This window comes from Sturnira hondurensis, unplaced genomic scaffold (genome assembly GCF_014824575.4).
Source record: "Sturnira hondurensis isolate 20B ecotype Veracruz unplaced genomic scaffold, ASM1482457v3 Scaffold0000460, whole genome shotgun sequence".
Taxonomy (NCBI): domain Eukaryota; kingdom Metazoa; phylum Chordata; class Mammalia; order Chiroptera; family Phyllostomidae; genus Sturnira; species Sturnira hondurensis.
In genome coordinates this window covers 1,017,280-1,037,883 of record NW_028073091.1, presented here as the reverse complement: position 1 = coordinate 1,037,883, position 20,604 = coordinate 1,017,280, and the positions used below count along the sequence as shown (strand labels likewise).

Here is a 20,604-nt window from a genome sequence, read left to right as displayed (position 1 = left end):
TCAGAGAATTCCTCAACTGTCACTCACTGGGGGGACTCCAAGTATGTTACTTACAATTCTTCAATTTTAAGTTGTCCTGTATACAGTCACTTACTATTCATTCTACAATGAAATTTGGAATTCAAACTGCAGAACAATGGGGAGAACAAATTGGGGTGGAGGGATAAGGGTAGCTCTAGATTTCTAGGAACACGCTGCATTTCTAACCCTGAAAACATAACTGACCTACGGATATGGTTGTACTTCCAACTAAGAGATTTTCAAAAACTATAATGGGCACTGTGAGGGTGTTGGAAAAAAAGAAAACTTACCAAAAATGAAAAAAATAATACGGACTCTTTTTCATCAAGGTAGTAAACTCTTTCGGGTAAATGCCTAATAGACGGGACAGACTCAAAAACCATATACGATGTGCTTCTTGAATTGCTGAACACCTACTTGGGAAGATGTTAAACCCCCTATTGGAAGTCTAAATTTTCAGGCCCTTGCTGGTAGACACTTTGACGTCAATTTTGAACAAGCATGTACCCTAAATCACAACATTGCCCTTGAAGGAGCGTTGGAAATGACTTTCCAAAACACCCAAATGAAATTTTGAATGTCACGTTTTTGGAGGCTTATAACTGTGTAATATGAGAAAAGAGAAAGGAGACAAATTTTCCTATCAATGATGAACACCAGTGACAGCCGCTGAAAGTTCACTCTACGCTTCTCTTGAGCATTTTTTTCAAACTTTAAGTGTACTTTTAGCAAGGAGATAAAAAGGGGGAACGTCACGGAAGAAATTCAGCCTAGTTACCACATAGTGCAAGCAGAGCAGGAAGCCCTTCTTCACCTGCAAATCTGTGCCTCACTATCAGGAATATGGCTCCTTTGCAAAGGCGGCACTGACCCTTCATGAATCCATCTAACGCCACGTGCCGATGCAGTCGTTAGCGCAAAGACGTAAGAATCCAACGTGACGCGGCCTTTCCCGCATTTCTTTATGTCTCTTTCGTAGCTCGGGAATTTGGGGAAGAAGACAACCACATCCATTACCGACAGAAATAACTAACGAGCTACCAGCTCCAAGATAACCGGAAAAGACCCTAAGCGCCGCGTTTCCAGCCCCCGCAGCAACGCCAGCGGGCGCCGCAGTAGGGTACATCCCATTCGGAGACCCAAATCCGCAGCCGCCTCTCTCTCCGTGGCCAGGGGCAGATGGACCTCGTTTCCCAGTCCTCTTACGCAACGACTTTGCAGCCGTCTTGTTCGCCTTAATTGTGCAGAGGCGGTGTTTGTGTGTCGCGCTTTCTCTCCCCGTGGAAAAAGGCAGAGGCAACGTAATCGCTGCCTACGCAGCCCCGCAGGGCTCGGACTGGTCGCCCGGCCCCTTCCCACATCTGCCCGTTGCGAAGGTTTGCAGCTCGCCAGCGCCCCTCCCCTCGACATGTCTACCCAGTCGCCCACCTCAAGGAGGAGGGGTCCTGCCGCAGGTGTGCGGGGAAAGGTGGTCGGAGGTCCAAGCTAGGACCAATTCGCTGCAGCCGGAAGCCTGGTACTAGCTGGGTTCGCAACAGGTAGCCCGGCCGGCTGCGTGCTTCGGGAGACAAAAAGAGCCTCTGCGAGCTAGAGAGGGTTGCAGTGGGTCATCGCGGAACCGCGAGGACCCGGAGGGCAAAAGCAGCGGCGGCGGAGGGCGAGGGGGGAGAGGAGTTGGCGAGGGTGAGGGTCTCGAACTCTTCCCCAGGCTTGCCTATTCCAGGCGGCAGCGCCGGCCGTTGCGCAACCCTGGAACGGGGCGCCGGTTTTCTCGGCACTCAAGTGGTAGAAACGGCCACGGCTGGGGAGGGGCAAGGGTTAGTGGTGGCACCGCCCGGAGGGGCAAGGCGGGGGGGGGCGGGGGAGCTAAAGGGTGGGGGCGGGGCCACGAGGGAGCCCGCCCCCACCGACAATGGCCATTGGTGGCGTGCGGGGGGCGGGTGCGGGCGCGGCGATTGGGGCCGCGGTCTCCCGTCACGGTGGAGCTGGCGGGCGCCGACGTAGCGCGGCGCTCGGAACTGACCTACTAACACACATCTCCCCGCGCGGCCACGGCGCCCGCGGAACTCGGCGCGCCGCCCACCTCCCGAGCCGCGCCCTCGCCTCCACCTCGGAGCCCTGCCCTGGCCCGGCTCCGGCCCGAGCCCTAACGCCCTGGGCTCCGCTCCTGGCCCCCGTTCTTTCTTTCTCGCCCGCTCGCCGACCCGAGAGCTGGAAAACGGTAAGCGCTCCGCCCACTACCGGCCCGGCCCAGTACTCGGCTCCCCGCACGCTCTCGGGGCGCGCGGCCGCGGGGCGCGGCGCTGGCCGGGTTGTGCGCGGGGTGTTCGTTACATAAACTTTTGCTGCCTTGTCTGGAGGGCAGCAAAAGTGGCTGGTTCTATTGCAGTTCTCTCGCGCTAGCACGTAGACCTGGCTGGTTTCAGCTCACTCCCCACCCCCTTCTCTACCACCCCCCGCCGCTGCTGTTGCATAATGTCTCCTGATTTCGGGAAAATTAATGTTTTGGTAGAAGCTCCGGAGACTGAGACGAGGCTGAGCCATCTCGAGTGGGAAGGGCAACGCGTTTTCCTTTCTCTTGCCTTCTGCGAGGCTGGAAGCGGAGGAGGGGGGCTGAGTAATGGGAAATAGTCTTGATTTTCTTGTTGAGAAAGGGTTGGTGGCGTGAACAGTGACGGCACTCGGAGAATGCCTACGCGGCGTTTGTTTGTGTCCGGTCTGTGTTTGCACAGACGTTTTCCACCGTGTTTGTCGTCAGCGTGTTGTACCAGCGCTCGGGGAGGTTGTGGATTTGTCTTTGCGTGCATTGCATAATCTGCCCACGGTGAAATATTGGCAAGGATTAAGGTTGATCTGGGAATGTGCGCGTACGTGTGCGATGATTTGGTAATTTTAGCGCAGCGTTGAGTATTACATTTTTATTTACATCTTTAGTACGTCTCAAATAAAAAGATATATTTTAAAACACTCCTTCAGAACATGAAAGGAAGATTTCCTCGGGTTGAATTCTGATCTCGGATATTAATCAGGTTTCACTCCTAAGGTGTTTCGAGCTGTTATTTTTAAATCTGAAACGAGCCGTTGTGACGTTTACCTCCCCGCCTTCCCAATTTTAATGCATTCCTTACGATTAGTCCCTTTCCTTACCCCTACCTTCCTAATTTGAATGCATTCCTTACTATCAGCTCTTATTGTCGTTGCTTTTTCAGACGCGACTTGACAGATCACATAATAGTTTCCTGGAAATGTTGCATTATGTAACTGCCGAATTCGCTGGCAGTGAGCATAGGAAGAGGGAGCTAATTACATGATTTTATAATCTTGTTACAAAGAAAAGTAGGACAGTCTCAGCCTTTAAATGTCACTGTAACAGTTTTTTTAAAGGGATATATTAAGCAAAAATAGACAACCGAGTAAGCATTGAGTTTGCTCATGCTGCCTAATGCATGTCTTTTGCCCTAAATGAAATGTGCGTTCTTCTAAATTTAGTCCTATCACATTTTAACAATTGTGGCCTCCCAGTGCTATTTCTGGTGTTTTCCAGAGCTGTGTGCAAATACAAGTTCAAGGCTATTTGCTCTAGTTGTAACTCCACGCTTTCCGAGACCTTTGATAAGATTATATTTTAGGAAGACATTTCGAGGAGCCTGGTAATTTGCTGGATTATGACCCTTGTTGATTTTTTCAAAGGACGCTTTTAGGAAAGTGCTATTACTGAGAAAGCAGGGGATGGCCAAATGTCATCTTCCCGTCTTGGTTTTTGTAATTAAAAGTGAATTAGGTCACAAGTATTTTTCACAAAGTATTTTTTCTCAAGACCAGATATGATTTATGGGAAACAAATACAGGTTTGTAGATTATATTTTTGTTTGGATAACCTAGTTATACTTATGTGAGGATAGATGAGTATACTATAATGTACCCAGATTTTATGTTTCTTCATTTGCTCTTACTAGTGAATGTGTTAATATATATGTATATGATGGTGTGTATATGTCAGATTTTCCTAAGATACCATTTAATAATTAAAGTGCACCATTGTGGGTTTTTTTGGGGGGGAGGGGAGCGTATTATAAGGATTCACCACTGGAACAAATTATATTACCCCAAATAATTGCAATCGCTTTCCGAGAAGCTCATACTGCTCCCGGTACCCCAGTGAGTATCAGACCCCAACCTACTTTGGAGCTGGGGTTGGCCTTCGGGATGGGGGGGGGGCTGCGTAGCGCCACCTTCAGACTGTGACCTTCCAATGAGACCCTCCCTCCTCCAGACATGTGGGGTCTGGGGGTGTAGGAGTGGCTTGTGGGGACCTCGGGTAGGCACCGAGAGGCACCCTGGGCGGCGCTTGGAATGTGGCTGCTTAGAGGCCTGCGCTCCTGCTTGCCCCCTCCTCACATTCCTTTGTTCTGGCGCAGGGGTCCTAGTGGTGCTGAGGCCCTGCTGCGCCGCCCACTTGGCGGGCCGAGGGCCTGGGGGCGGTACCAGGGAGGTGCTACAGAGTGGGGGTGAGGGACAGTCCCAGGCCGGGAAGGCGGGTGTGCTAGGGTCTCACTCAGCCAAGGGAGGGGAGACGAAAGGAGCAGGAGAGGGAGGGAGGAGAGTAAGGAGCGGTGGGAGGCACCTAGGGCAGGCTGAAACACAGGGAGCTCCGGGAAGGTGCCTGCCTCCTCTCCTGCTCGGTGAGCCCCCCTGAGCACCACAAACACCTTTGTTTCTGGAGGCTTCATTGTACTTAGGAGCCGAGTGCTCGGGCTTCATGAAATGTGAAAAAGACCTAAGAAAAACCTCTAAATGGCAACACACCACAGAAATTGGGGTGGGAGCGGGCGCTCCACCCCTTGATGTTGGTGGAAAGGAGGGCCCCAGCTTGAGTGGCAAGTTAAGTCAGTGTATTTTTTTAAACCTTTAGTTTATGCGGTTAAAGGCTAGAGAGAGAGAACTGAATTCCCTGAATTTAAAATAAAACAAAAATCAAAACACCCACGCAGATGCCGCGTCCTACAGTTAGAGTACAGTACTTTCATCCTGGCACAGACACGTCTGAGATTGTGCTTAGGCGCTCATTCGCAGTGAAGTCAGGGCGATATCACAGATGTTTCTCTGGAAGTGCACAACAGTGCAGCCTGCGGTGATGAAAAGTTGGCTTCCACGGGATCATATCCTACACCCTTCTCTTAAGTTTGTCTTAAGGGAAGGGTGTAGGATATTGAATTTAAGACCTTGAATTTAAGGCCACTGTGAGTAATGAGAGTACTCCTCTGGTGAAGTCTTAAGAGCTCAGGCTCTGGGCTAGCAAAAGATAGATCTAGTGGCCCCGTAGTATGATCTTGGGTGCTGCTCTTATTTCTCTGGGTCTTGGGGTAAACTGAGGGAATAAAACCTGTGAAGCTGGGCAGTTGTGATGAGTTTAGTGAATGCTTCCTGTATTATTGACCAGGAACCAGATTTTGAAAAAATAAAGATAATCATCTTCATTTTTCTCTGCATTAATAGTAAGGATTGAAATTTGTATTAATCCTATAATTAAAGATCCTTCTTGAAACATTTTTTTCTCAAACTCCTTTGCCATTATAATCAGTAATAATTAAGTTTGAAGGGATTTCTTGATAGGGTTGCAGAACCTCAAACTTCCCAAAGCACTGGGTTAATGTTTTGGGGAACTTAAACAGAGAGGTGTATTGATGGTGGCAGGAATGATGAAGCAAAAAGTGCGTAAGAGCTGGACTTTTTCCAGTTTCTGTGACCTCTCAGTGGTAGTTTTCCTTGGCCCAGATAATCTCTGCATCTAAAATTCTGTGGTCTGAGATCTTGGAGGGAGTATGTGTAGCCCATAAAATTGAAATTGCTGATGTTTGACCTCTTTGACTTGTACAGAAGAAAGTTTCATTTGGTTAACCCTATTTTTGTGACACAGGGCAGTTCTTCACTAAGAATTGAAGAGGCCAAAAAGGCCTAGAACTAATCGTCATCACCCTTGCCTTGCTACTGCTCATTTCTTCAGAAATGAGATTAGGAACTAATATTGACTAAACACTTACCCTGCAGGTGCTAGGCTTTGTGTTGAGTGTTCTCTTATCAAGCCCATTTTCTAGATTGGGAAGTGGAGGCACAGAGAAAGTGATCAGCAGCCTGAAAACAGGTTGGGGAAGGGGTCACCCCTCCTGTCTCTCTCCCTTCCCTGAGTGTGAGTACAAGGTCACTGTAATTTTTGAAGCAGTTTCCTTTTCTGTGTTAAAGGCTTATCTTTGCAAAGTGCAATTATAACATAATTGTGATGCAACAATCTGCAAGTTCAAACCCCTTTGTTAGAGCCCTTTCCCAGGTTGAGCAATGTGCCTGACTCACCAGCTGAGTGGATATTTCTAGTTGACCTTGCTAAGGTCCATAGTCAGTTCTCAGACGTGACTGTGATTGCAGCATATTGTGGAAAAAGTGCAGTCATCTTGCCTAGCCTTTATTTTTACCCAAACTAAAAATCACACATACTTCATTATTTCCATTGTAATCCAGATGGCATCAGTGCTGTTAAATTGTTTATTTTTAATTTGTATTGAGGACTGAGAGCACACTTGGGATTGAATTCAAATATGACAGAAACAATGTAATTAAAGTTTCCTTTAATATTCATCTCTTGTTTTTGTAAGGTAGGCCTGTATTTCACAGGGTTAACATATTGTTTGATATCCTGTTATTTTTCTACATTATACTTGAGTTGATTTTTATCCAAATCGGACTCATTTGAAAATGTCGAAATACATTGACCTTTGATCAGACATTACATAAGAGTTTTTCAGTTTCAAAATGAATGTACGTTACCACCACTCCCAATTATCTCTCAAATTTCTTTGCAAATAACTTTCCTGTAGTAAAAAAAGAAAGAAAAAGAAAAAAAAACTGTTTCTTGTATGGTTTTAATTAGAGATCATAAGCTTGTTTTTATGATAAGAAAGTTTAGTAAAGATTTACTACATGCCTTTCATAATAAGTGTGGTTTCATTGGAATCAGAATGATGTTTATGAGCCTTTAAGTTACTGGAACATGGTGTCTTTTATTAATTAACTTTCCAGGGATCTTAGGCTGCAATTAAGTAGCCTTCCAATAAACACTAAGCATAAACATTTATTAAAAATTATCCCTTTTGTAAGGCACATGGTAAAGCAAATGACATTTGTAATCATCTGCTCACTGGGAAAGAAAGTAAAATTAAAAAGAAGCAATCAAAAAGTCAAGCTGAGGCCCTGGCTGGTGTAGCTCAGTGGATTGAGCGCGGGCCTGCGAACCAGAGGATCGCAGTTCGATTCCCAGTCAGGGCACTTGCATGGGTTGGAGGCCAGTTCCCAGCAGGGAAACACACGAGAGGCAACCATACATTGATGTTTCTCTCCCTCTCTCCTTCCCTTACCCTCTAAAGATAAAATAAATAAAATCTTTAAAACAAAGGTCAAGCTGAGGAGAATTGGAATGATTCTTCATTATAATCACAAACAATCAAGTACTTTCCCACCCCCCAGGCTATACCCACACCACCTTTGCCATCATTACTTGTTTTGTTGCCTGATTTTGACATTACCTACCTCAGAATGTCCTATATAGCTGGGTTAGTTTGTGGTTGTTGGTGTCCCTTATGAGTTCAACTTAGAACTGCTAGACTGATAAATTATCTTTCTGTAAGTTTCAAGAAAAAGACACAGAGAAGGAATTGACTGGGGGCAAGAGGGGTAGGCTGGGGAGGGCAAAAGGGAAAATATTGGGACAACTGTAATAGAATTTAAAGAAATCAATTGGCCAATAAAAAAAATCCCCATTTAGAAATGACTGCAGATTTTTTTTAATGCACTGCTATTCCATCCCCTGCCCCCAGTTCCTCTCGTCTGCAGTGAGGGTGGTTTTGTCTTGGTTTCTAAAGCCCTGCAGCTGTGTTAGCATCTGTGTGCTGTGCTGCTCAGTTTTCAGAATATTCTCCTCGTGTGCTGGTTTAGAAACACTGGCCTTTTTTTACTAAAACATGTCAAGTTATACCGTTTTATTTAAATTCCTTCAATTATATCACTGCTATAATAAAATGCAGTTTTATCCTTGATTAATTTTAAATCTAATTTTCAAGTAGCCCTTTGTGGAGGATGAGGAGGAAGAAACTTGAAATGTTTTTATTCATCATAAACTCGATCAGGTTTTGACAAATTTATTTATGGATTCACCCAAATAGAAAAAATAGGTCAATTTGTGGCTATGATAGGCTAAATTTTGGCAAAGTGTGAGAGCATCTTTTTATGTGTATGTTCATATCTCCACCAAACACACGTTTTCGTTCTGGCTTTAGGGTGAAAGTTTGTGTTCCTAGAGACAATTATATTATTAATGGGAGGCACTTCCTGGCACTTGAAGAGGTTTAACATAGTTTTCTTAATTTAAAATCCTTTTATTTTTCAGACTGATTAGAAAATCCTTTCTTACAACTTCAGTGTTTTCTTTTTTCATCCCCCACTCCACCCTGATTGTACTGGTGTATTCTTTTCCTACTTTATCTCTGCTTTTAAATACTGGCTTTTATTTTTATCCATGCAAAAAAGTAAAGCATTTTATTGAAAAAGTCATGTCATGGATTTTACCTTCAGGAAGAAAATGTAGGTTAATATTATTCTAGTATTAACAGTTTAAAGAGCTCCATATGTGTTGAATAAATCAATTAATGAATAAGATTAACTTTTTTTTCACTAAAATGTCACTTATCTTCAAAACAAGCAACTCTCTGCTTACTGGAGAGATGGGTTATAGTTTCCCATAAAAGGATTTTCTTAAATGGTATCTATATAGTAAGTACCTCTGAGGGAATAAAACAGCACATGTGAGAGAGTAGAGAAAAAATGTGATTTTTCTATTTAATTGGGCATATGATGTAGTATTTCATCTTTTATTGACAGAATTTAAAAATCAAAATACATACAAGAAACAATTTACAATAAGACTTCTTTAATGAGAATTAATAACAAAATTTTCCCATAGATATTATTAATGTCTAAACTATTAGTAAGATTTCAGGTTCTTGAAACAAAATGTTTCTTTTCATTGTTGAGTTATCAACCCTTACTTATCTGCCAGCAGATGTGCCAGAGGTCAGGGAAGATGCTGGGCTGCCACTCACTGTCAACATGAATAATGAGGTTACTTCTTGAGGAGAGATTCGGTCTAAAATTTATGTTGTAAAGTTTAATTCTTTTAAAGGAATTTTCTAAGCCAAATTTTAGTGTTAATTAAAATGATATTTAGGTCATCTGAGTTAAATACGCTTTAAAACTCCAGGCGTAAGAAAGAGAATTCCTGCCTATAGAAATAGTCCCATGTACTATGAAAAAGGCATTAATTAGTGATAGCACATCCATATTAGATATGGGGGAAAATGCCCATGAGGAAGTGATGACACCTGCTCTTAAATTTCTCTTTTTATTTGTACTTTTAAGAAGCAGCCAGATTACCTAAGAATTGGCACTTAATGACAATTACTCACCAAAAAGGAAGCTTAAGTAGTGACTAAATATAGCACAGTGTTAGTGGGCATCTGAATATATGAAGCAGAGATGAAGTGACTGTTAAATTAATCAGAAGGGAAAAATTTGGAATTTGAAATAAAGTCATTTGTTGAGCATAACTACTGATGTTTTTAGAACATTATAACCTGCCCTTGTGTTTGCCTCAATTTGAGTTCATTGCTGGGAAGCATTCATAGATAGAATCTAAGGCCCATCTCTCTCCTAGACTTAGTCTTAGCTGTGTTTTATTTCCCTACTCCAGCCCCATCTTGAAAAACAGGTACATCTTTTGTATTGTTAAAAAGTACAGGTGACACCCCGGCTGGTGTAGCTCAGTGGATTGAGCGCGGGCCTGCGAACCAAAGGATCATGGTTTGATTCCCAGTCAGCGCACATGCCTGGGTTGCAGGCCAGTTCCCAGCGGGGGACTCACAAGAGGCAACCATACATTGATGTTTCTCTCCTTCTCTCCTTCCCTTCCCCTCTAAAAATAAATAAGTAAATAAAATTTTTTTTTAAAAGTGCAGGTGACAATGTCCATAGCTGTGATTTTCCCCTCTATTTATATTAGCATAAATAAGATTGCTAAGAGACTAAAAGTTTAGCCAAGATATAAAAATTTAGCATATTTTCTCAACTCCAAGGAAACTAAAGAAAAGATTCAGGTGCTACTACCTTCGTTTGTCGTAAAGAAGCTCTGGCAGCATCTAGCATTGCCGTATTGCCCCCAGGTAACTCAGTAAATGGGTATACATTACTCAGAAATGAGTGTCACACAGAAAAGGAGCTGTGTGTGAATGAGCTGCACTGCAGGGACACCCACCAGAGCAGCGCCCTGCAAGTACAGGAGGGGGCAGTTAGAGGAATGGGATTGGGGCCAGACCTGGACTGGAGTCTTTTTTTCTGATACTTAGCTAGCTTTGTGACACTGGACAAGTCTCTTAACTTCTTGGAGCCTTAGTTTTCTCACCTGAAACTGGTTATTGTGAGGGCAATGAAGTAATCACAGTGCCTGTTGCCTAGTTAGTATTCAGTAAGTGGAACCTGTTATGATTGATTTTGTTTTTACACGATACCAAGAAAAAAGCAGTGCAGCTACAAGCCATGTGATAAGGGTACCAGGCCCCCTTGTTGGCATCACTCCTTATAGGCCCCTTGCTTCCCACTATATTTTCAATTCTGTCTCCCATCCAAAAGTAGGAGTCCCTTGGCTTTTGGAAGTTTGGTTTTCCCCCTCTGCCTGTATGTGATCCCAGGCTGGCTCAGTGCACAGTAGGTGCTCCATGTGTTGAATAAATCACTTAATGAATAAGAGAAGCAGTCTGTTAATAAGTAAAACATTTTTTTTAGAATTTACAAAATAATATTCAAAAGCAAGTATCAGAATAGTTTTTTGGTTACAAAACTCTCTTATATAAGGCAGATGAGTGACTGTCAGTCAAATGTTGAGCAGCTAGTATGTTCAGTTTGTTGTTAGGATACAACTATGTTAACCTGGGCCTTGAAGTACAGCAGGTCCTTCAGTAACATTTTATTCCATGTCATTATGTTCTAACATTGATGAAATGCTGTAGAAACTTAGCTCTTGTTTACATCATTAGCCTGTGGTAAAATTGGTTTTGTTATCCATTGTTTTACATAAAATTACAGACCCTATCTTGGACATTAAGTGAGAAATTATCTGTTGGGCATACAAAAAAACATGTAGGAAGATATACAGTGTGTAGAATCAGCAACTCTGTCTACATTATCTCACACTGCTTATAAACTTTTTTCAAAACTGCAAATTTATTCTGTAAATAATGCTATAGAAAATATCCTAAGATAGTATGTGGCATCAATGGAGTCACAAGGAAATTAATTTGTGCAGATGAAGGAAGAATCCCAGATTTTAGTACATGTAGTGAAATGCAAATAGAAAGATTAGCTGAGAAGAAATAAGGTTTGCTGCAGGTTTGAATTCACCAACAAAGCTGTGGAGATGGAGAAGTGAACATACAGTACCTAGACACTTAACAGAAGGGGGTTAAAAGATTTTAAGGCAAGTTCGGTATATTCGGAAAATGTGAGTAGGATTGTTTTCTCTATTCCTTGGCCAGGACTTCAGAGGGACTATTAACTGAATGGGGCATAACAAGAGGAAAGAAACCATTCCATGTAGAGGAAAAATGAGCTTTTGTGTCAGAAGACAAAACCTAAGTAGAAATATAAGTACTGCTATTTTACTCAAGTGGTAACTAGAAAGATTCCCATTCAATACCATCACTGCTTACTGTGGCCAACTCCTTGCCTTCATTCCCCATTGAAGTTAGCTTATCAAAAACAAACAGAAACTTGATATTAATCCCGAATTTCACTAACTTGCAACTTACTGGGTTTTTTTGCTGGCTCAGTTTGGTAGACAAAAATGTGGCATTAAACCTTATTCTTTATGGTCCTAAAATTATTACATCATTCCCTCTACAACTTCTGGAAGAGACACTAGAAGGTGGCAGGCTCTTCTGGGTAATAAAATTAAACTTCATTTCATTAGTCATTGTAAAACTATGCACAAGAAAGGAGTGGCATTGAACAAAAACATGACATCTTTTCAGTGCAGCAGGATAGATGTGCCACACACAGTGTGAATGATGGTTGTCTCATCGCAGATTCTTTATGAAAGTACTACTTTACGGAAAATTAGGTGGAGAAGTCCTGTCTGGAAACAAAGATCCAAAAACCACCACGAACACTGTTATTGGAACCTAATATATGGGTTTATTATCTCATGGCAAGTCAAATTCAGGTTATGAATATTTCATCAGTGGAAGGGGAAGCTAAGTGATGGTTCTATTTTGGAGTTCTTATATTTTGTTTGAAACTAATTAATGAAGTGGAAAGAAATTCTATCCATAATTATATTCTCTCAGTTTAAAATAATTGTAAGTTCAAGAATCTCACTGTACTTAAAAGAAAAAAAACCTTTGAATAGTCACTGTTTATTTTACTCCAAAGCTACCATATAAATGAAATCTATTTTACAGAATTTTTAGGACCAAAAAGGTACTTTGGAGCTTCATTCTTAAGTGAATGTTTGTTTGATCAATCAATTTGAAGGAACCAGAAAAAAGAATGCTTCTAACCTCATAGCACAAAAACAGCAGAAGAGATGGCTTTGTTGAGAAGAGTCCTTCGTATTCAGGTGTGCTAAGTCACCTGGTGGGATGAGCTAGACATAAGCCCATCGGGTAGTCAGGGGTGTAAGGGACATGTTTGTGTCCCTATAAGTCAAATTAAAACAACTACCTTGATTATTTGTGTTAATTTTATTTTAGTTTTAGGAGAGATAAAAATACAGCTTAATTTATATCTTACTACATTTAACTGTAGAATTTGGTTACTGATAATAGAGAAGTTTACTTTTCCTCTTAAGAGGTTAGCATGTTTGCTTCTCAATGATATGTTATCTCAAATTTCTTTTAGAAGCATCACTATATACAATTACTGTTTTAGAGCTTACCAACCAGAGGCTATTTGTCATTCCCTTCCTGTACAGTGCCATACCCATATTCTCCGTCCTGCCCTACCGTCTCTCCTCCTGAAACAGCCTCCCTCTGTTTTTCCCCAGGGCGGATGGTGCTGGTGTTTCTCTCACTCCCCTGGACCACATATTAATTGCTCTGCCCATAGGTCTCAGTAAGGATTTGCCCTTTACAACTTCACAGTCTTGGTCACTTACTTCATTTTTAAGATCACAACTCTTTGAAGGAAAACTGTCTTGTTCAGACCTGTATATCCTGAATGCTCAGCATAATTCCTGTACATAATTGGCAGATATTTACCAAATGGATAACTATTTCTTTTTATGTATCTCAGATTACCTAGAAGACCTGTACTCCATTCAGTGGAAGCACCTGGAGAGATTTATCCTGGACAGAACAAAAGGAAGACTATGGATGGATTTTAAAACCACAGTTTGAAAGCATTTGAGAATTCTGAGAAGTTAGTTTGTTCTCCTGCTCTGCACAGGTAGGTCAAGGCTGTTTCTGATGCAGCTGAGGAAAATGCAGACCATCAAGAAGGAGCAGGCATCTCTTGATCCTGGTAGCAGTGCTGACAAGGCAATGGTGCTGAATTCTGCTTTCACTGAAGTCTCAGAAGACTTGGCAGCAGGAGAAGAGCTTCTTCTAAGTGAAGGAAGTGTGGGGAAAAACAAATCTTCAGCATGCCGGAGGAAACGGGAATTCATTCCTGATGAAAAGAAAGATGCCATGTATTGGGAAAAAAGGCGGAAAAATAATGAAGCTGCCAAGAGATCACGAGAGAAGCGTCGACTGAATGACCTGGTTTTAGAGAACAAACTAATTGCACTAGGAGAAGAAAATGCCACTTTAAAAGCTGAACTCCTTTCCTTAAAGTTAAAGTTTGGTTTAATTAGCTCTACAGTATATGCTCAAGAGATCCAGAAACTCAGTAACTCTACAGCAGTGTACTTTCAAGACTACCAGACCTCCAAATCCAGCGGGAGTCCCTTTGTGGATGAGCATGAATCCTCAGCAGTGGCCAGCAGCTGCATTTCCGTCATTAAGCACTCTCCACAGAGCTCTCTGTCTGATGTGTCAGAAGTCTCCTCGCTGGAACATTCTCAGGAGGGCCCTGCACAGAGTAGCTGCCAGAGCCCTGACAGCAAGTTCCAAGTCATCAAGCAGGAGCCGGTGGAACTGGAGAACTATGCAAGAGAGCCGAGAGATGACCGAGGTGCCTACCGAGCATCTGTATACCAGAACTACGTGGGGAATTCTTTTCCTGGCTACTCACACTCCCCCCCTCTACTCCAAGTCAGCCGGTCCTCCAGTAACTCTCCAAGAACGTCAGAAACTGATGATGGTGCAGTTGGAAAGTCATCAGATGGAGAAGATGAGCAGCAGGTTCCCAAGGGCCCAATCCACTCTCCTGTTGAACTTCAGCATGGACATGCCACAGTGGTTAAAGTTCCAGAAGTAAATTCCTCTGCTTTGCCACACAAGCTCCGGATTAAAGCCAGAGCCATGCAGATAAAAGTAGAGACATTTGATAATGAATTTGATGCCACACAAAAACTTTCCTTGTCTGCCGATGTGACATCTAAGAGACAGTTTGAACTTGAGAAGCATAATTCCCCAAATAGGGTACATTCTTCTCTCACTCCTTTTTCAGTGCAAGTGACTAACATCCAAGATTGGTCTCTCAGATCAGAGCACTGGCATCAAAAAGAATTTAATGGCAAAATTCAGAATAGTTTGAAAACTGGAGTTGTTGAAATGAAAGACAATGGCTACAAAGTTTCTGACCCAGAGAATTTGTTTTTGAAGCAGGGGATAGCAAACTTAACTGCAGAGATGGTCTCACTTAAGAGATTTATAGCCACACACCAAATCTCTGCTTCAGACTCTGGGTAAATTACTACTGAACAAGCTCTGGGCATTTAGAAGTGTCATTTGCATTTTGTATTAGGCTGAACTTTCACTGGACCTGTGATGTCATTTCACTGTAATGTTCACATGTTCTCTGTCAGGTGTCTTTTTGTGCACAAAGTATTATGAAGATTAGATTGTGTTTTCACTCTGCCTTGGGTATAGTCAGATAGTCCATGCAAAGGCTGTATATATTGAACATTATTTTTGTTGTTCTGTTATAAAGTGTGTAAGTTACCTGTTTCAATAAAGGATTGGTGACAAACACGGAATTTCTGCTCCACTGCACTTGATTTTAGGGTAAAGAAAAAGCAATTTAGATATTAAGGTATTTTGCATTTTATTTATTGACTGGAGTTTTCACCCCTGAAAAAGGGAAAACTGAAATGAAAGTTAAGGAAATAATTTGTTTTTCTCCTAATTTGGCCCAGGCTATAAGTTTGAAAACCTTTCAAAGTGGAGAGTGGAGGGGACAGTGAATTTTCTTGCATCTGAGACTACTTAGCTAATTTTTACTCCCCCTTATCTGTTTTTCTTTAAAATTAAATTTTCTCCATAGCATTTTTTTAATAGAAAAATCTGAGTTTAGCATCAGCCTGTCTTTAGTCACCTCTGTTTAAGTATGACACATGGGTGTTAATAGTTGAGTAACTGACCCACTTTATTAATTAGAGGTCTTTTTTTAAAGAGTGAATAAAGACTGAGAATGAAGTCATTTTGAAAATATTACTGTAAATCTTAACAGTTCTAGAGCATAACCATTTAGGGAATTAACCCAATGAAATTGCTTTTATTTAGTTTCCAAAATCTGAAAGAATACATCAGTTACCACATTCCAGTGTACATGGTCTGAGTATATATAATGACTTGTGTGTTTTTTTTCTTATAACTTGTTGATGGTGCATATAAATAATAGCTCTATTTTGGAACTCTTTATATTACACAAATCCAGAACAAAGCCTCATTCTAAGTGAATTGATGATAAAACCATTATGGTAATTTGTCAAAGATCCTCCACCAATCCCTCATATGCTGGCAAACACAGACTGTATTTCTCTTCAGAGGCATCTGGCTTCTGTGTGTGGTGGAGTGTGTGGGTGCTACTGGTCAGGCATAGCTTTGTTCATAACTACTCCCTGCAGAACTTCTTTCCATACTGACCTCTTTTCTATTCTAGAAGTAGGTGACGGGACTTGAGATGTCACAGAACACGTGTAGAGTGACTTACCTATAAAAGTCTGATTTTTGTTATTTTAAACTTCTGCACTTTTATATTTTTAAAAAGTGGTCCTTTGAATTAAATATAGTGCCAGTTACACACATAGCCATTCACTTTGTCCTTTTAGCCATAATGACCAGTGTTCTCTTTGAAATCTCCTAGTTCTTACAGAAATGTGTTGCTGATCTTGACCTTGGCCTTCTCTCTTTAGTATTTTACTAGTGACTGGGTAGGGCCCAGAGGCAAATTCATCTTACTTGCCAGTGTTACAGGAGGGCTAAAGTATTGGATGGCAGTCAGAATCCAAGAGCATTTGACAGCCTAGAATGGATGGAACAACTCCAACAACATGAATCATAATAGGGACACAATGTAAAGTTAGGTTCCTATGTCAAACAAAATTTTTAAAGGATGTCCAAGTTCACCATTGGGGGTGGGGGGCAGACAATAAAATAGCTGTACATGCGGAGGAGGGGAAACTTCAGTTCCCTGAAGCTTACCATCAGTTCCCAGATGAGTATTGGTTATGGCAACACAATGTCCAAGCACAAAGACAACTGGTGGTCCACCAGGTGCACCCAGGCGAAGAGGCACAGCAGTGAGTGTTCAGAGGCAACCAGCAGAGATGGGAGATTTCACAGCTGTGAATGGGAGAACGTACTAAGAAAATGAGCCTGGCTGGTGTGGCTCTGGATTAAGTGCAGGCCTGGGAACCAAAGGGTCACTGGTTCAATTCCCAGTAGGCACATGCCTGGGTTGCAGGCCAGGTCCCCAGTTGGGGTGGGGGGGGGGGTGAGTGGCAGCCACACATTGATGTGTCCCTCTCTCCTCCTCTCTCAAAATAAGTATATAAAATCTAAAAACTTGATAAATTGCCTCCAAAAGGGACTAACCTTCTCTGAGGTACTGTAAGAAAGAATAAGAACAAGTGGACAACAGCAAGAGAGGCAGATCATGAGTTCTTGCAGGAAGAACTGCAGGGTTTGGAGGGGTGCGGAGTGTGGCAGCCTACTAGGGTGCCTTCCACATTAACTGCTAATATTGGCTATCAAAGTGAATGTGTCATACCTGGATGCCCTCTTCCTTAGTCATTTTTCCTTATGATTTCAAGGACCTAAAAGATATTGTTTGGATGATGTTCAAAATGTTACTCCTTAGAAATAGAAGCATGCATAAACTAGCAATTCCCCCACGTTAGGAACCAGAAAAATACATTACACTACAATATTTCTGTTTCATGATGTGAACTGAGGAATGCTGCCACCTCTCCCTCCCACTCACAGAGTTCTAAAATGATATAAAATATGTTTAAAGCCAAATCTGTAACTACTCAAATGTAAGAAACAGAAGCCTCATAATACCAGAAGTCTTAAGAATTCCCAGAAAGATGGCTGTCAGGTGGGCCTCTTAGGGAAGAAGCCGCAGCCAGCAAAACATGCCTCCAAGAACCAGCCCCCACTGGACATGAGAGAGGGGATCCAGACAGTCGCAGTGGGCTCATTGGGACATTGCAGCAGAAACCATGCATTTCCCGCCTACACGTGCAGGATGGAAATGGGAACAGGGAGAGTGGTGTGTGGACTCAGAGGAAGGGCCTTGCCCCTCAGCCCACAGGCCCCTGTGGAATGCAGGCACGACATCCCCACTTGGCCCACTGAGCAACACATCCTTCCTGTGTCCAACAGTATCTCGTTAGTATTGTTTGATTACTGTGCCTATTCCATAAAGGAGAATGTTGAGGCTAAGGGGTTAACTCAAGAAAACTCTCATAGTAGCCAGAACCCAGGCCACAGGGGAGTAGGAAAAAGGCCAGCAAGCAGTGTCCCTGACACTGTAGTCCTTCCCATCATATAACCGAGGGAAGTGAGTGTGGCAAGTGCACAGGAGACAGGGAAAGTCTAAGGAAGTGTCTGTGACTTTACTAGTTAAACTTCTGAGCATCCACTTTTCTATTGCCTAATAGTTGTGTAGTAACTCAATTTTTTATCTTCAAGAAGCAAATACTCCCAAATGAAAACAGCCACATCTATGTAGAGATCCCCATTCTCACGAGTGTTCATACACATTACCTCTACTGAAGTCCAGTCCCTCATAAATGGGTCCCACTGAACCGGGGTCTGTTCAACTCATTTTTAAAGGCCAGACATTATCCTTCAAAAATGAGAATCATTGGGAGCAGCCAGTTGATATTTAGGTTTTTCTGAGGGTTTGAGGGCAGGGATTAGGGCTTGTTTAGGGAGAACAAGTGAAATTTTTCGTACAATGGGCCACAAGCTGCGTGCACCAAATAACTTTAAATGAGAAAAACTTGCCAAGAATGTAAAATTGTAGGATACTCCAGATATCAGCAAGATTGCAAAATAAAAGGAAATTGAGAATTATGAACTGCATTCCAATTAGAAACATGAACTAGGGTGTCTTCATGGAAGGTGACATAAAGTTGGGCAGGTATAAAGACTGGCAGTATTTTTCACAGAGCCAGTGGAGATGGATTCTGATGGTCGTAAGGAGGCAAGTGAGTCAGAAACTAATGGAGAAAAGAGGGGGCAGTTGTGGCAAAGGAGAACAGGTAACAGGAGGTAACAAAGAGCATGCTTACACAGCCAGAAGGACCGTCTACTGTTGCTGCTGAGTCATCACACAGGGACTGTCCAGGAGTGCTGGTGGTGTTGAGTATGATAATAATGCAGGACAGACTTACTTACTTCATATAGTAAAGTAAATACTCAAAGTAACCCAGACAGGTGTAACTGCCGTTTTTGATACCTCCAGTTTTGTCACTTGAGGAGAAGGTTACTTTGGGGAATGTACTTGAACAAAGTCCAAGGTACTGGATTTTGGTCAAGAGCAGACACTTTTGAAAGCACACAAGCATGAATTCTGAGGATAGGAAGGGGGGGTGAGAGGCAGGAAGTCATCCAGCCACAATATATAGCGATTTAACAGAAGGGAGATGAGGAACAGGAGAAACCTCAGAATGAAACCACCCTTGAAGTAGGCAGATATTTCAGTGCAACAAGAATGTAAAAAAGTTATTCTAACAGCTGTGCCAGATTTCTCATGAGTGAGGGAACTTCCTTTTTGAGAAACTAACTTCGGTGCACTACTGAGCTCATAGGAAAACACTAAAAAACTATGTCAGCAGATCATGGGCATTGAGAAGGAGAGAGGTTGCTTTGCTGAGAAAGTGAGAGGCAATGGGGTCCTGCTTTGTGCTTCTCGGGATGGGAGCTTGGGGGCACTTTCAACAGGGAGAAGGGAGAGAGAAAAGAAGAGAGGGAGAGGAGGAGACACTGGAATATGAGCAAATATGAGGAATATTAGCAAAAACATTTTTCCATTTCCTTGTCAAATGGGTCTGTTAGTCCTACTAGACTTTCAGTGTTTTGTGTGAGTGGATTTTTGTGTGTTTCGGAACTTTATCTCTGGGTCAGCACTCTGCAGAGAAAGGCAGCTCTTCTGAGAGCCAGTGCTAAGGTGGGGTGATGGTGAAGGCTGAGGCCATGGGCCCTGCAGAGCCTGGACCTTGACAACCATGCAGCTGAGGCTGAGGGACCACCTGCAGATCTCAGGGCTTAGGGAGGCCTGCTAATGATCAATAAATAGTAATTGCCTGTGTGTACCCAGTTTTGTGCTACTTGCTGTAGAGGAAACAGTAAAAAGAAATAGTGTTGCTTTTAAAGAATTTTGAATTTGCTTGTGAGAAAAAGACCAAAGCACTAACGGTGGTGTAATCCAATAGACCTTACCAAGAGGTAGAACGTGTGGGGAACAGGTGCATGTGAAAGGAGCTCAGAAAACAGATTGCATGCAGTCACAGTGGGGACCCAAGGGATATCTGTGCTAATGGAACTGGGCTGCAGAGGTCATTAGAACCTTGTCAAGGAAAAGAGCAGAAAGCAGGGATCTCACTGCCATCAGGGAAGCAGTGAAGGTGCTCTGCATTCTTGGAGAAGTGAATTTATTTAGAGGATTGGTAAAAAAATTAGAAAGGAATTGTAGAACGAGTTGCGGAGGTCCTTGAATTCCACCTTAAAAAATGGCCCCTGAGTCACTTAGGGCAGAAGTGTGGGGCAATGTGAGCCCTCCTGTCCCATGAAGAAGGTTAGAGGTTGATGGGCTCCCTGCCACTCTGAGCTGCCCTGTGCCTCACAGGGCCAGGACTGAAAGTGACAGGCTGCCTTTATGCATCCGTGTCACAAGGTTGGAAAGGTCCCCATGTGGAACCACCAACTTTCACTCACTCTTGAAACCTGGACTATCAGCTTCTCCACTCCACTCAGCTAGCCCTGTCCCCATGCACACTGAATTCCCTGGAGAAAAAGGATGGGAGATGGGTTAGAAAAGGAACCACTGCCATGAGGAAGAAGGAGGAAGTGGTGTAGGCATGTAGAAAGAGCC

At 42.8% G+C, this 20,604-nt stretch overlaps 1 protein-coding gene across 4 annotated transcripts; it reads left to right on the top strand.

Moving 5' to 3' along the window:
- Positions 1–1,306: 1,306 nt before the first annotated feature.
- Positions 1,307–15,252, top strand: NFIL3 (nuclear factor, interleukin 3 regulated). Of its 4 annotated transcripts, none has more exons than XM_037041298.1 (2): positions 1,307–1,475; positions 13,408–15,252. In XM_037041298.1, the coding sequence occupies exon 2, from the start codon at positions 13,581–13,583 to the stop codon at positions 14,967–14,969; it is 1,389 nt and encodes a 462-aa protein (XP_036897193.1). In that variant the 5' UTR covers positions 1,307–1,475; positions 13,408–13,580; the 3' UTR covers positions 14,970–15,252. The 4 variants fall into 4 exon arrangements, with proteins under 4 accessions (XP_036897193.1, XP_036897196.1, XP_036897184.1 ...); XM_037041301.1 differs by lacking the exon at positions 1,307–1,475 and adding an exon at positions 1,542–1,559; XM_037041289.1 differs by lacking the exon at positions 1,307–1,475 and adding an exon at positions 1,992–2,242.
- The last annotated feature ends 5,352 nt before the right edge of the window (positions 15,253–20,604 follow it).